At 47.9% G+C, this 14,503-nt stretch overlaps 1 protein-coding gene and 1 long non-coding RNA gene across 2 annotated transcripts; one reads left to right on the top strand and one right to left on the bottom strand.

The window, feature by feature from the left end:
* Positions 1 to 2,406: 2,406 nt before the first annotated feature.
* LOC100823143 lies at positions 2,407 to 4,441 on the top strand. Its single transcript, XM_003564816.4, has 5 exons — positions 2,407 to 2,476; positions 3,264 to 3,349; positions 3,435 to 3,681; positions 3,772 to 3,933; positions 4,168 to 4,441. Exons 2-5 carry the CDS (start codon positions 3,273 to 3,275, stop codon positions 4,276 to 4,278), a joined length of 597 nt encoding a protein of 198 aa, XP_003564864.1. The 5' UTR covers positions 2,407 to 2,476; positions 3,264 to 3,272; the 3' UTR covers positions 4,279 to 4,441.
* Positions 4,442 to 10,202: 5,761 nt separating this feature from the next.
* Positions 10,203 to 13,345, bottom strand: LOC104582922. The gene is made up of 2 exons (XR_002963979.1): positions 10,735 to 13,345; positions 10,203 to 10,625 (listed from the first exon to the last, which is right to left on the bottom strand). It is a non-coding gene; the product is annotated as an uncharacterized LOC104582922 (long non-coding RNA).
* Between the last annotated feature and the right edge of the window lie 1,158 nt (positions 13,346 to 14,503).

The raw sequence follows: 14,503 nt of genomic DNA, 5'->3' as shown, positions 1-14,503 counted from the left end.
TTGGACCTTGGGATCGGGGGCATGCTTTTGGTTTGAACCAGAGACCAGGCTGCCCTTTTTTTTTACGGAGCCCTTTTTATCATGTCTTTGTTTTTTTACTGCCCTCTTTTGTCTGTTGCTCCTTTTAGAGCAACTCTTCCGCCAGGTACCGCTGGTACCGGCGTTCCGCTTCATCACTGAGGTGCGGGTGCAGCAGGCTTGCGGGCGTTGTGCCGATGGACTGACAGCACCTCGCCTCTTCGTCGTCCCCTCCACCTCGTCCGTCGCTAAGGTTTGCCCGGCCCGCGGGGAAGCGGCACGACGACCTGATAGCACCATCTCGGCTCTGCTAGATTGCGGTGGCGGAAGGGGCGGCGGCGAGTTCGGAGCGCCCTCCGGAGCTGTACGTATAGGGAAGATATTTGGCCGGTTCGAAGAACCGAATTAGATTTTCGGTTCTTGGGCTGTTTTCGGTTTCTGGTCTGTCCCATTTTTCGGTCCAAAACCGAAAAGAGTTCGTATAGCTAGTTTTCGGTAACTGATAGAGTTGCTCTCTTTTTTTCTTGATTTTTCCTCTCGCGGAGTGGGATTGGCAATGGTCACGTACGGTGCACCATGGTTCATACAGAGTCATGTCTAGGTACATCCAAAATTTGACAAACTTGAGACATCTTTTATTGGACGGAGAAAGTGGTATCCTCGGTATGTAATTAATGCAAGAGAAATTCGGATTCATTCAAAATGTGGCTTTTTTTATACAGTACAGGTCACTTTGATTCATATGATATTTCAAGACCGTAGGAATATAATAAGGAATACTTGTAAAACTGAGGATTGGAAAACACATACTTCATCAGGCCAAAATTACTTGTCGAGATACTACATGTATGTAGACTCTTTTTAAACATAAATACATTCATAATTAGACAAATTTGAAACAATTAATAATTCATATGCATGTAAAAAATTTAATAGACCGAGATCGAGACATTTCTGCAGCGCATCAGAGCAACATGGCAGAGAGCCAGGGAGAACGACAAGCAGTTTGTGGGTCCCCCTCCATGCATGCCCAATCCGTCCTGCATGCTGAGAACCGTTCTGACCTCCGTGTCGGTCCCTTGTACCTGTCGTCCGGAAAAAGCGCAGGCCACTTTTCCCACTATGCCAAGATCAACATGGGAGACAACGGTGGCATCATGATTTGTGAGGACTGGTGCCCCACCGATCAGCCAGCCTGATCAGCCTGCGAACTGCTCTTTCACGAGCCAGCGGTACAAAGCGTGGAAAGCAGTCTCCGCCCGCAGAGAGGGCAGATTCCGTTCGTCTCCCAAGTGCCATGCAAGGATGTCGTGGTCAATTAATGACTAGCGTGCATCAAACTGTTTGGAAGTTCAAATTTATATATGCCTTGTGTTTGCATGGACTGTGGATGGATCGACGATTCTTCGACAAAACACAGGTCCAAAACTCATCAGGCGGCGTCACCTAGATATGCACGCTTGATGAACGTACGTGAATTAAGTGATTGCGCGACGTACTTGGTCTTGACCGACGTCGACCAACTTAGAAGTGTATGACACGAGGCTGCCAGTATGGATGGCAATATGTGCCCAATACACACATATCCGACGGTTATTTACCCGTTTAAGATACGGGTACGATAAGAAAAAGTAACCGCGGGTATGTAAATGGTAAAATCTTTTACCGATAGGTTTGGCGAATATGATATTAGAGTATCCGAACCCGTGTACCGTTTTTGCACCTAGCCCAAAACAAGAGTCACATTAAGTCTTGCCTAAGGCCCAGCCCAACATCTTTTTATATATAACTTGGCCCAACCAAACATTTTTCATATATAACTTGGTACTAGTGAGTTGGGTAAAAATACCCACGGGTAACCCGTACCCGTGGCGGGTACGGGTATGGTAAAATTTCATACCCAACCACGGATACGGGTAGCGGTTGAGGGTCGGGTCGTCGGGTACGGGTATGGTTGAACAGTAGCCGAACCCAACTGGTGCCATCTGAAGGCTGCCTCCAAGTACATCGGCCGCACAACTCCAAATATAATGGGAAAATATGGTATCACGTACCGACATGCACGTTTGGACAAATTTGAGACAACTAATATGGGTCGGCGGGAGTATCATTCTTCTTACACAAGTAACTTAGCGTTGTCATTGTATCCAGCCTTCGCGCATATCTGTGTCCCGAGGGACACTCCACCGTACCACTGCGATAGGAGAGAAATCATGCTTATTTAGCATTTAAAATGTAATTGACGCTAGAAAAAAAATGGAATTCAACGTTTTGAATTATAAATTTGCACAATAGCATTTCGGTAAATTTGCAGGTGGTAAACTGCGTTTACCGGTCCATCATGGTAAAAATAACACAAATGCACCACATAAATGCCTCTCTCTCCCAAGGCAACCTCTCTCCGTCTCTCTCCAGTGAGCACTGAGCAGGCCTTCCTGCGGAGCAGCGACCAGCCAAGGTACCTCCTCCCCTTCCCTTGTTCCTCCTCCCCTTCCCGTCTTCCTCTTCCTCCTCCCTTATTCGTCTCGCATCCTCCCCTTCTTCCATAGCGCCGTTGCCGGCCGTGTTTGTGGGTTCGGGCGTCCAGCCGCACGCGCGGGCCATAGTTCGAGGGACGAGCAGAAAGGGGCGCCGCCGCGTAGTCGTCTAGCAGCGGCAGCGCCGTGGTCGTAGACCAGCGCGCACGCGTGGCGTAGGTCGTAGTGGCGTAGGGCGTAAGGCAGGTCGCCGTCTTGCTCTAGCGCAGGATGCGAGAGGAGGCGTTTCCCGGCTCGCGCGTCGAGCAGCAGGGGAGCACGTTAGGGGGTCGAGCAGCAGGGGCCGCCGCCGCTCGTGGGTGGAGCAGCGCGCGTGGCGTAGCCGTGGAGTCCTCGACGTCGACCGGAAACGTCGTGGGGATTGGCGTGGCGCGTCTACCAGCGCTCGCTCCGCGGCATCGTTGGTGACCGCGCCGTGGTTCCGATCGGCGGCTAGGTCGAGGGAGACGGCGCGGAAGCGTAGGGAAGAGGATGGAGTCAGAGAGCAGCGCGAGCAGTCGGGGCGCATGTGCAATCGCTCTGCTCCACGCGCGTCGCGCGCTCGCATCCGACCTCGTCGCGTGCCGGGCGGCGTCGAAGAATGCCAGGGCGTTGCCGGTCGTCGACCCGCACGCACGGGGATTAGGGCAGCTGGGACTATGAGACGAAAGGAGGCCGTCGAACGCGTGACATCGATTTGGACTCTGACTTATTTGTCTTGTGTTTCAGGTTTTGAACATGGAGCCGATGGCCAGTATGACTGGTGTTGCTTGTGTCTTTAACATCCTCTCGGTCATTATCGATGTCATGCCACTGTAGGTCATGGAATTTATTTATTTTCATGTGTTTTAGAGGAGCTATACGAGCATCTAATATTGTGTATACCTAACTGTTTTTCAGGTTTGTGATTTGCTTTGTGACGACATGGGACTCCATTCTCGAGTATTTCTCACTTCGATCGTTTTTGCTTGGCGCGTTATCCAATTTAGTTCTGGCTTGTCATGTTCTATTTATACTTGAGGAAGCTCATCATCAGGATGTGCTGTACATCAGTGTAGTTGGCCTCTGCTTCGGTACCATGTTCTCTCTTTTGTGCCTGCTCCACAAGGTTGTTCTTCACAAGGATAGTCATCATGTCCGATATTGGGTAAAATGGCAGTTCCATTAAAAAAATCATCAAAATATCCAAAGTATATGTACACAAAAATAATTTTGAGCTTCTTTCTTTCAATTTCAGATGTTAGGGCTACTAGTGATCTTGTTGATTGGTTCATCCATTATCCTCTATGGCATTGATGGACATCTTCACATAAGCGAAGTCAGCGTGTTTGGCAAGTTTATCTATGCGTCAGCTATTGCAACGGTTACTCTGTTGAATGGGTTACCAATACTCGTTGCTGTACGTTTTTTAAACTACCCCAACCAGCTAACTCTTGGTTTGATTTCCCTTCTTCTTGCGTTATCATACCCTCCGATTCATAATAAGTGCCTTGATTTTAGTATAAAATTGGGGGTCTAAATTTTGTATACCGGAAAGGAGGTAGTATCTCTCTTAATTGAAGATGTAACCCTTATTTCGAAGTAATATGAGATATTTTGCTTGAACCTAACTTTGCATTTTTAACTTGCGCAGATAGTGAGCTTGATTAACACCCCCTTCGGTGCCATCCAGTTGGTTGTTTTTCTACACAAGATGTTTTCATCCTCTTCCGGGACATGCCAGCACACGGGCCGGAGTGAGTGATCCGAATGATGAGGAGATGTGATGAGGATGAGACTTTTCTTTTGTGTGTGTGTTACTAAGTCTAAACTTGCACGTGGTGTTGTTTTGTGAAGACAGTTCGTATCGGTTTTTTCCTTTGCAAATTTTCAACATTAATCAAGTTTTGTCTTCACTTATTATTTCATTTGGACTTATTCTTCTGTCTCCATGCGTATGGCGACACGCAGCAAGCGCACTGAAAAATTAACTTAACACTCTACTGCCTCCGTTTTGGTATATGAGACCCCAACGCATCCCTAGAAGTATATAGGCATATGCATGCACGAGCATAGAAGTAGATCAACTTTGCACTATGATTTAAGACATTGTAATTCACTAAATAAAGAAACACCGTCTTAATGTACTCGCTCCGATCCATATTAATTGTTGAAATATTGCATGTGCCTAGACGCTTTTTAGGCATAGATACATCCATATTTTGGCAAATTTGAGACAATTAATATGGATCAGAGGAGTACTTCATAAGCGTGTACTTGCATAAATATATTTCAAACTTCACTGGTGAGTAACTCGCCGAAATTTAATACAACATCAGCTCCCATACACGTCAATGAATTTAATCCACATAAGCTTCCCCACACACCTCGCCGAAATTAAATTATTTTTTCTGATATCTTTCTAAAGGCCCTCGTATAATCTCCGATTTATGAGCCAGACTAGTCAATACCCACACTAACCTGAACTTGAAGACACCATTGACGAGCAACTAGCTGGAATTCAGTCCACACCAACCTCAACACGTTGGTATTCAATCCACATCTTCGCGCACACAATTTCAATTAAAAAAACTGCATATACTGTACAAACCACGAAGTAAAAATGGGAAATTTGTAAGTGATGCAAATTATCACAAGTTTGACACCTTAAGGTTGTAGCGAAAAGGACAAATCAGAACCAACTACTCCAACCGCTCGTGACATCCTGTCATGCCACAACCATGGCTCATAAGCTATGTTCGGCAAGGGGTCGATTTTTTTTAAGAAACATAAATGGAAACAGTGTGTCTTACATGATAGATGCTATGCTCTAGGATGAAAATACATGGTTACCAAACACCTTCGGCTTCTATCCATCCATAGATGAAATGTCGAATCCATGACTGCAGTAACAACACCCTCACAACAAAAACGCTTGCCGGAAACTGATCGACCATAAGTGCACGAAAATCGACAAACAAAACCGCAACCGGACACCTGAAGTGAAACACCACTCCATCATGCTCTTGATGTCGGACGCCGAAAGCAGTAAGGTCACCTCCAGCGGGGTGACCCATTTGGGCCGGAACGGTACGTTTGCGGGGAACGGACCAAAAGCATGGTCCAGTGGGGCGACGCATTTGGGCGGGCGTCCGCATTTTCGTCCGGATTGACCCATTTTCGTCCCAAATTTGGGCGGGTTTGCGTCTACCGAGACCGCGGACGGAGCGTTGTCTCGTCCGCCCTAGAATCATAGTGGCCCGCCCGTCAGCCACAGAGCACATTCCCACGCCCCATCCCCATTTCCATCCCCAGACCCTTGCTCTCGACCCTGTCACCGCCGCCCTCGTTGCTGCCTGTCACCGCCGCCCGATTTCTCCGCCGCAACCATCTCTCTCGCCGCCCTTCGATGAGCAACGAGGACATCAGTCGCCGTTGCCGGCCGCCGCGACGCTATGGCCGACAGCGACTCCGAGTTCTTCTTCAAGCACTTCATGGACAGCGACGACGAGGACTCCGACGGCAACACCGAGTTGCTGGTGAGTGATGCTCTCTGGTACCGTCAGCATAATCAGATCGGGCGTCCAATTCGTCGGGGGTCGATTAGGGGTCATGCTTACGCGCTGGCCCGCAACAGACAAGCCGTCATCTTCTTCTTTTCAATGATTATTTTCATCGCACAAATCCTGTATTTCCTGCCCACCTGTTCCGACGCCGGTACCGGATGGGGCGGACGTTGTTCAAGCGTATCATGCAAGGCGTGGCCGGATACGATGATTACTTCATTTGCAAGCCGGATGCCTGCGGTGGGATTGGGTTTTCCAGTTATCAAAAATGAACGGCGGCAATTCGGATGCTGTCATATGGGGTGGCTGGCGACAGTCTCGATGAGTATTTGCGCATGAGCGAGACCACCTGCTTTGAATCAATGAATAGATTCGGATGCTGACATATGGGGTTGCTGGTGACAGTCTCGATGAGTATTTGTGTCGCCGTCGGAGCTCTCGCCGTCGCTGTCCATGAAGTGTTTGAAGAAGAACTCGGAGTCCCTGTTGGCCATGGCGTCGCGGTGGCCGGCGGCTGCTCTCCTCGTTGCCCGCCGAAGGACGGCGAGAGAGATGGTTGCGGCGGAGAAATCGGGCGGCGGCGACGGGGTCGAGAGAAGGGGTCTGGGGATGGAAATGGGGATGGGGCATGGGAATGTGCTCTGTGGCTGACGGGCGGGTCACTATGACGCTAGGGCGGACGAGACGACGCTCCATCCCCGGTTTGGGTCGACGCAAACCCGGCCCAAATTTGGGATGGAAATGGGTCAATCCGGACGAAAACGCGGACGCCTGCCCAAATGCGTCGCCCCGCTGGACCACGCTTTTGGTCCGTTTCCCGCAAACGGATTGTGCCGGCCCAAATGGGTCGCCCCGCTGGAGGTGACCTCACTCCTTCACATGTAGGTATGGGTCCTTCGACTCACCCTAGTTTTGTTGTCCCTCTATAGCATCATGACTCATATTACAACACACAGGATCGAGTAAAAAGGATACTTCATAATGCATAAGTAGAGTAATGTCTAAAGACATACTCCAATTTAATGCATACTCCGTCTGTCCACAAATAAGTCAAACTAAGAGTACAATTTTAAATTTGGGGGATCTCATTGAAGATGCATTATATTGAGTTGTATCCAAAGGCCAATTTAATGTTTTTTTTAGGGCAAGACCAATTTAATGTTATTGCCTTAATGGAATGCATAGGGTTTGTTGACTCCTCTGCCAACCAATCTACTCTCTCCTTTCCAAAATTATGGCACATAATTTTGTCTTCAGTCAACACACTAAAACTTTGACCATTGTTATACAACAAAGTATGTAAGTTGAGCATATGAGAGTAAGATTGTAGTACGGAGTTTTTTTTTTTGCACTGACATATTTATTTCACTAACTTTATAAATACTAGCAAGTGTGCCCGCGCGTTGCTGCCGGTCAACAAAATCACAAATTATTTATTTTTATTTTCTGTGTAGGCAACTCATGGCGCCGTCGAGGTCGGCATGCGGGTGTGGTGACGTCGGTTGTAAAACAGAGTAGGAGAAATCGTGAAAAAAACTGGAAGAAAAAAAAACGGACAATGACATATTGGTTGTAATTTTAACAAAGTTAACCTACGGTGGCGACCGTACCATCACCACCAACTTCAATTTAATATATTGATATAAATGTACAAGCTAAAATTATAGTCAATGTTTTAAAACTTGACTACACGTAAAATTACGTGTCTATTATTTTGAAGGGGAGGGTATACTAGTATGAAGAGTATTTCATACCAAACACAATAAGCAATTAAGCACAATAATAAGTAAGTTGTCCTTGAATCTAGGAGAAACCAACCATACATGCTACAATTCATCGGACAATTACAATCCCATTGCATATATATAGCAGTATATATATAGCTAGCTAACAGACTGATGCTAACCTGTTAAACTTAGCATCAGTTTCGCATAATTTGCCACGATCAAGTGTGAGATGAGCTAATGAGTTGTTGTGGTGAGCCCTGTTGAGAGAGATGCACCACCATAGGAAGACCGTCTGCACCACTATGAAAATCCACGAGAAGCAGGCGACGATTTGGACATCATCATCGTCATAGAACATCGCCCACAATATTATTAGTAGGATGTGAGCGAGCATCATGCTGCAGGGGCAGTAAACGAAGCAGTAGACAGCAGCTCTTGGAATTCCGTGGAAGCTTCTCAGCAGCCGCCAGCGGGCGTAGTAGGAGAAGAGCGCCATGTAGACGGCGCCGTTCGAGCCAATCAAAGCGGCGTAGCCCCACGGGAAATCTGACGGGAATTTCAACATACAGAGGTGTTGAATAAATCCAAATAGGAGCGCGACGGACCCAACCAGCAGCCAGAAGTCTAGGAAGATCCATGCGTTATCTGGCAGGTCGCCACCCGATAATGGCGGCCATGACGCCGCCGGCTTCGTGGCCGCCGCCTCTGTTCCAGTGTATCCATCTGCTGCTTATTTGGTTGGCTCCGCCATGCTGCTCATGACCACGAGAGATGGTAGCGGAAACGCATGGTCGGCGATCGATCGTTAGCTATTAGCTATATAGGGCACGGGCGGAGGACCCGGTAGGGCAAGGTTGATTATTGTTGGAACTGACTATGCAGCGACCGTGCCCACCGCCGATGTTACCGTGCGGCGCCCGCCTGGTTCCTTCGTACTGTCCTGATTATCTCGCGCGTACAGCCTAGCTGGGCCGACTGCCCTGTTCCCACGGTGGTCAGACTCTACTTCTGTAGTCCAAGCAGCCCCGTTGCCTGTTGCCACGTTTCAGCCCACGGTGGTCCCCACCAGCTCACGCGGCCCAGCCACGTTTTCTCTCATGCACAATATTTCAACAGTGGTATTACGGTACCTCGGTGATTGGCCGCAATGTTGGACATAATTACACAACGATTTTTCCTTAGACCGGGTATTGTGCCTACTTGTGTTTTTCCAGTGTTGGACATAACTAAACAATGACTTTAAACAAAAATACAGTTATTTGTGCATAATTGTCAGATTATTTACACCTACTTATAAGGTGATATAATAGCAATATTCTCATGCCGTTAACATTAGAGGCAGAACATCATTTCCTAGGCACATGCGAGAAAATAAACTACATATGATCGTGGTTATCAGGTCCTATTACAAATCTCATGGTTATCGGGTTATTTATGTCTACCAATTTCAAACTACTTCGAACTTACGAGGTTATTTGGCGTCTACTTTCTGAGACCTATAAAAAGCACAAGTCTCAGGGTAAGTACAACTCTCATAGTTACCAGATTATGTGTGTCTAGATTATTTGCTCATAGTTACCAGGTTATTATCCATGTCTATTAGGACCTATAAAGTACAAGTTTCATGATTACTAGATTATTTGTGTCTGCTTGCGAAATTATTTGTTTGTGCTTACCAGGTTATAGTGCAAAGACCTATAAAAAGTACATGTCTCATGGTTATCAGGTTATTTGTGTCTATTTACCAGATTATTTGTTTATGCTTATCGAATTATCCGCCTAAGACATATAAAAAGTACAAGTCTCATGATTACCAGGTTATTTGTGTTGCTTTATCAGATTATTTGTTCGTGCTTACCAGGTTACCGACCTAAGACCTAAAAAAAGTCTCATGGTTACCAGGATATTTGTGTGTATTTACCTGATTATTTGTTTATGCTTATCGGGATTATCCGCCTAAGACATATAAAAAGTACAAGTCTCATGATTAATAGGTTATCTGTGTCTATTTACCAAATTATTTGTTCGTACTCACCGGATTATCCGCCTAAGACATAAAAAGTACAAGTCTCATGATTACCAGATTATTTGTGTATATTTACCAAATTATTTATTCGTACTTATCAGATTATCCACTTAAGACATACGAATAAGTCTCGTGGTTACCAAGTTGTTTGTATCTACCTACCAGATTATTTATGCGTGCTTACCAGGTTATCATCACCTATTCACCAATACATATAAAAAGTACAAGTCTAATGTGGTTACCAGGTTACCTAGTTACCATAATATCCCCGCCTACTTATCTGGGTAACTATGAAGTCATAGTTGATAATGGTCAACGAATCAAGTCGAGCTCGCTAATTCTTTTTCATCTATGTTTATCCCCGTCAACATGAGCAAGAATTAGAGAATATTTGATATTGGCCAGATTGGTTGCAAAATACATGTATGATGAGATCCATATATATTGAACTACTTCATAACATAACTAACTATTGTACTATACCAAAATATACTACTCCCTACCACTATTAGTTGTCTCAAATTTGCCCAGATACGGATGTATCTATGTGTAAAAATTGTCTAGATACATGTAATATTTCGACAAGTAATTCCGACCGGAGTACTTGATCATACCAATCAGTCTCCAAAAATACTACTCCTAGTAGTACTGTCTTCCTGTATCAGCCTCTGTTCTTTGTCTTCTGAAGTACAAATCAGTGTTGACCTTTTTAGCCATTTTCAGCCTAATCGCAAGTTCTAGCACCACTGATCTCTCTTATCCCCCGGTTAAAGCAACTGCTGATTGGACAAATCTACAGTTCAAACAACAAGAAAAATCCCCAATTGAGAATTTGGATTGAGATTTGAGGAGAATGAGCTCACGTGATTGTACAGGAAAATCCAAACTAGAATACCACTTACCGAGATTCACAGAGGGAGACAACAGTCAGTAGTACTCGGGGAGGGTTCGACCGATTCTTGCGAGTCGTCGTAGGGTTGCTGTTGTAGTGCTGCTGGTTGCCATCCGTCGGGCCGCTGCTGTGGTACTGGTCGCCGGCCGCCGGGTCGAAGGTCGCCAGGTCGAGGGAGAGAGGAGACGAAGGGGAATCCCAGGGCCGGTCACCAGAATTCCGTTGCGCCGCCACGCAGGCAGTTGCGCCCGCCCAGGTCGCCAGGTCAGGGGAACGGGAGAGCCGGAGAGGGGATCGGGCCGAGGGGATCAGGGAAGACTCCGAGACCTCAGGAGGCCTTCGCCGACGCCGCCTTCTACCTTCTCCTCTGCATGCTGGCGTCCCACACGCTGTAAGGAAGGACATGTCGGGAGAGATGACCGCCGGGGGTGGCGGTTGCTGGCGGCAGCAGCATTAGCAGAGAGAGGGAGAGGGACATGGCGGGACTCCGTCGTCCGGTGGTCGCTGGCAGCGGCGGCGCTAGCGGGAGAGAGAGAGAGAGAAGGTCAGAAGGACGTGGCGGGGGAGAGGACCATCGGCCACAGAGATGAACTGGGGTTGGGAACAAGGTCGGAAGTGGGAAACGAAGAAAGAGACGGCAGTGGATAAGGAGAGAGCTGGCCTTTGAACGGACGGAAACGTACAAGAGTGATCAAACGGATGTGGAGACACGCCGCACGGCAAGACAACCGTGGGAACGTTTGCTCGTTAGATTGGCAGATTATTGTTTGGTTCACAGGGTTGGGCCGCCCCGCGCAGTGCCGACTGGCCCAAAACAGTTTTTGCTCGTGTTTGGCTTCGGGGCGTGGCTGGCTTGGAACGAAAAAAGTTCCGAAACGCTGGTCCGCGTGAGCCGGCCAAATCGGTCGACTCACGCGGCTCACGAGCGGGGCGGCCTCTTACGAGTCTTCTTCGTCAGGCGAAGCGCTCTCTCGCTCGCCCGTCTGCTTCCTCACGCGAGCCCGTCCCTCTCTCGCCCGTCTCTACCTCATGCCGTCGCTGCTCCGACCTCGCGCAGATGCTGCTCCGACCTTGCGCTGTCGCCTACGAGCCCCGTCGACGCCACCGTCGCCTGCGAGGAGCCTGCCGTCGCGCGCCCCGCCGCCGGCCGCTGAACCCTCGCTGCCAGAGAAGGGGCGGCTGGTGGAGGCCGGGGGACGGCAGTCCTGCTGCTCGCCGCCGCCGACCTCGACTTCCTCTGCCCCTCCTTCTTCTTCCTCTGCCCCCTCCCACTTCGATCCCGACATGGACGCTTCTGGTCCTTCCTCCGGCCAACCACCGGCGCAGGCCGGCCTTGCTGCTCGCCTCCGGCCCTTGCTCTGGCCGCCTCCGCGGCTACCCCGTCCGTCTTCTTCCTCTGCGCCCTTCCTCTCGACATGTACACGGGGAGAAGACCCAACGTAGGAAGTTTTTGACCTGATAAACTATCCATTTTGATCTGAAATTAAGAAAGATTTAGGAGATAACAGGCAAAAATCGATTCATACAGTGAAGGAGAATAATTCCTTTTTTTGCAGAGAAGGAGAACAATTCCAGTTCTTCAATTTGTGGAAAAACTGCCGGAAGTGAGAGAATCGAAGGGGAGATCAAGCGGCGGTGGTGGAGCTTGGGTTAACGGAGTCTAACCACAGAGGTGGAAGAAGAGCCGGATGAAAAAACCAACAACCAAACATGAAACTGGGCTGACCCATTCAGTCCGACTAGGCAACCAAACATGAATTTGGGTTCGCCCCACCCACACAACCAAACACTCAGGTGGTTGGCCCCAACCAGAAAAATGTGGTTGGCCCCAACCCACCCAACTTGGCCGTCCAAGTTGAGCGGCCCAACCAAACATGAAAAATCCCCGTATTCACCTTCCCCGAATTTGCCCATTACTCATTTTACCCATATGCATTGCATATTTGGGCAATATTGGATCAATCAGAACAAATTCAGATTTCATACCAAATAATACAAACCATGCTACCACCGAAACGATGGCAAATTCCAGACACAAAATCAGTTAATTATCTGCAGGTAGATCCGCCACCGCAGCAGCACCACCTACCCGCGCCCACAGGTCTGCCGCCGTGGCGTCGAGGCACGTCGCCGTCGATGAGGATGGGGATCGAATGAGTCGAGGGCCGGAGAGAAGGCGGAGGAGAGTACGAACCGCCGTGGCCGCCTCCCGCGCTGCCTTCGGCGGTTGGCAGCCGCCCACGCGCTCGTCGGTGTTGGCCGCTGCTCATCGCGCGCTCCCTTCAGCGGTTGGCCACCACCCGCGCGCTCGTCGGCGCTGGCGGCCGCCCGTCGCACGCCCCCTGCCTCCGGCCGCCGCCCGCACGCCCGTCGGCACTGGCCGCCGCCCGCCGCCCCACTACCTCCAGCCGCCGCCCACGATCTCCTCGAACGATTAGGAAATTTGGGATAAGGAAGATTGGGATCCATCCACATACGAGATTCCTTTTTTATCTTTCTTGCCTTCTTGGGCTGAGGCTTGGCTCCAGTACCCATTTACCCGTTTCCTTTGGAAAATTCCCCACACTCGACCCATCTGGTTTGGGCAAAATATTTTCTACCCATACCCGACCCAATTCGATGGGTAATGGATGGGGAACGAGCATTGGTTATCCAACGGCATCCCGAGCCCGGCAGCGGGATGGGGAGGGAGGGGTGGCGGCGCTCGTGCGAGGAGGAAGATGAGGGACGGAGCGCGGGGGGCGTGGCGCTCGACACCCAGATGGGCCAAAATATAGATGGCCAACGGCCCAGCAGGCCCCTCAGGCCTAAGGTAGAAAAAAATAAAAATGTTACTCCCTCCAACCTACGGATCTATGTTTGGTCAAATATGAATGTATCTATGTTTAAAAAGCGTCTAGATAAATGTAATATTTTGACAAGTAATATGGATCGGAGGGAGTAGATTTGGGCCAAAACTGGTTGAGTTCACTGGCCAAATGTAAAAATGAGTTGAGTTTGGCCAGAATTGAGAAGGTTAATGGCCAAATGTATTAATCCTAAAAAAGAAAAATAGATAAACGGTTCGTGCCCGGCCCGGCCCAAGGGCCTGAGGTTGAAGCGCAGACACGGCACAGGTGGGGCCTCGGGCCAGCCCGGCCCAATTATTTTATACACAATACATTTATAATGTTATTCTTTTTATACTATTGTTAATGTAACAATATCTTTGCTGAGAATAGTCTCGTTTGCTATGTCACGTATCTACTTGATCTTTGTTTTTGTGTAAGTACGGAGATGTTTTTAGAATAAAACATATAACTACAGATTAACAATTATAAAAATCTGAGTTGACAATCCATACATATTTGTTATAGCCTTGTATGAAACATTAGATTACCAAAAATACGTAGCACAAAGATCATCACCAACATGCATTCAGATTTTAGTGATATATTTAAAAAAATATAACTATATATTTGCTAGTGATCTGTATTTCTATGAGACTTATTGTAGCCGCCTTATTATGAGCACTCATAAATATTAAACTGATTCCTAAAATCAATACAAATTCACCTATTCAAATATTAAATATTGAAAATACAATGTCATACTAATTATTAAAAAATAAAAAAATACATCAAAATACACTGTTGCAAACATAAATAAATATTAAATGTTATGTGTATGGATATTAGTTCGGCCTATCTCAAAAATAATAATTGTCCTTCGGCCATGACATAGGGCAAAATACTGGCGATAGTAATACAAGGAGAGAGCATATGAATCGAGTTTCCGGA

The sequence above is a fragment of the Brachypodium distachyon genome, chromosome 2, assembly GCF_000005505.3.
Source record: "Brachypodium distachyon strain Bd21 chromosome 2, Brachypodium_distachyon_v3.0, whole genome shotgun sequence".
Lineage (NCBI taxonomy): Eukaryota > Viridiplantae > Streptophyta > Magnoliopsida > Poales > Poaceae > Brachypodium > Brachypodium distachyon.
This window is presented reverse-complemented; position numbering and strand designations above follow the sequence as displayed.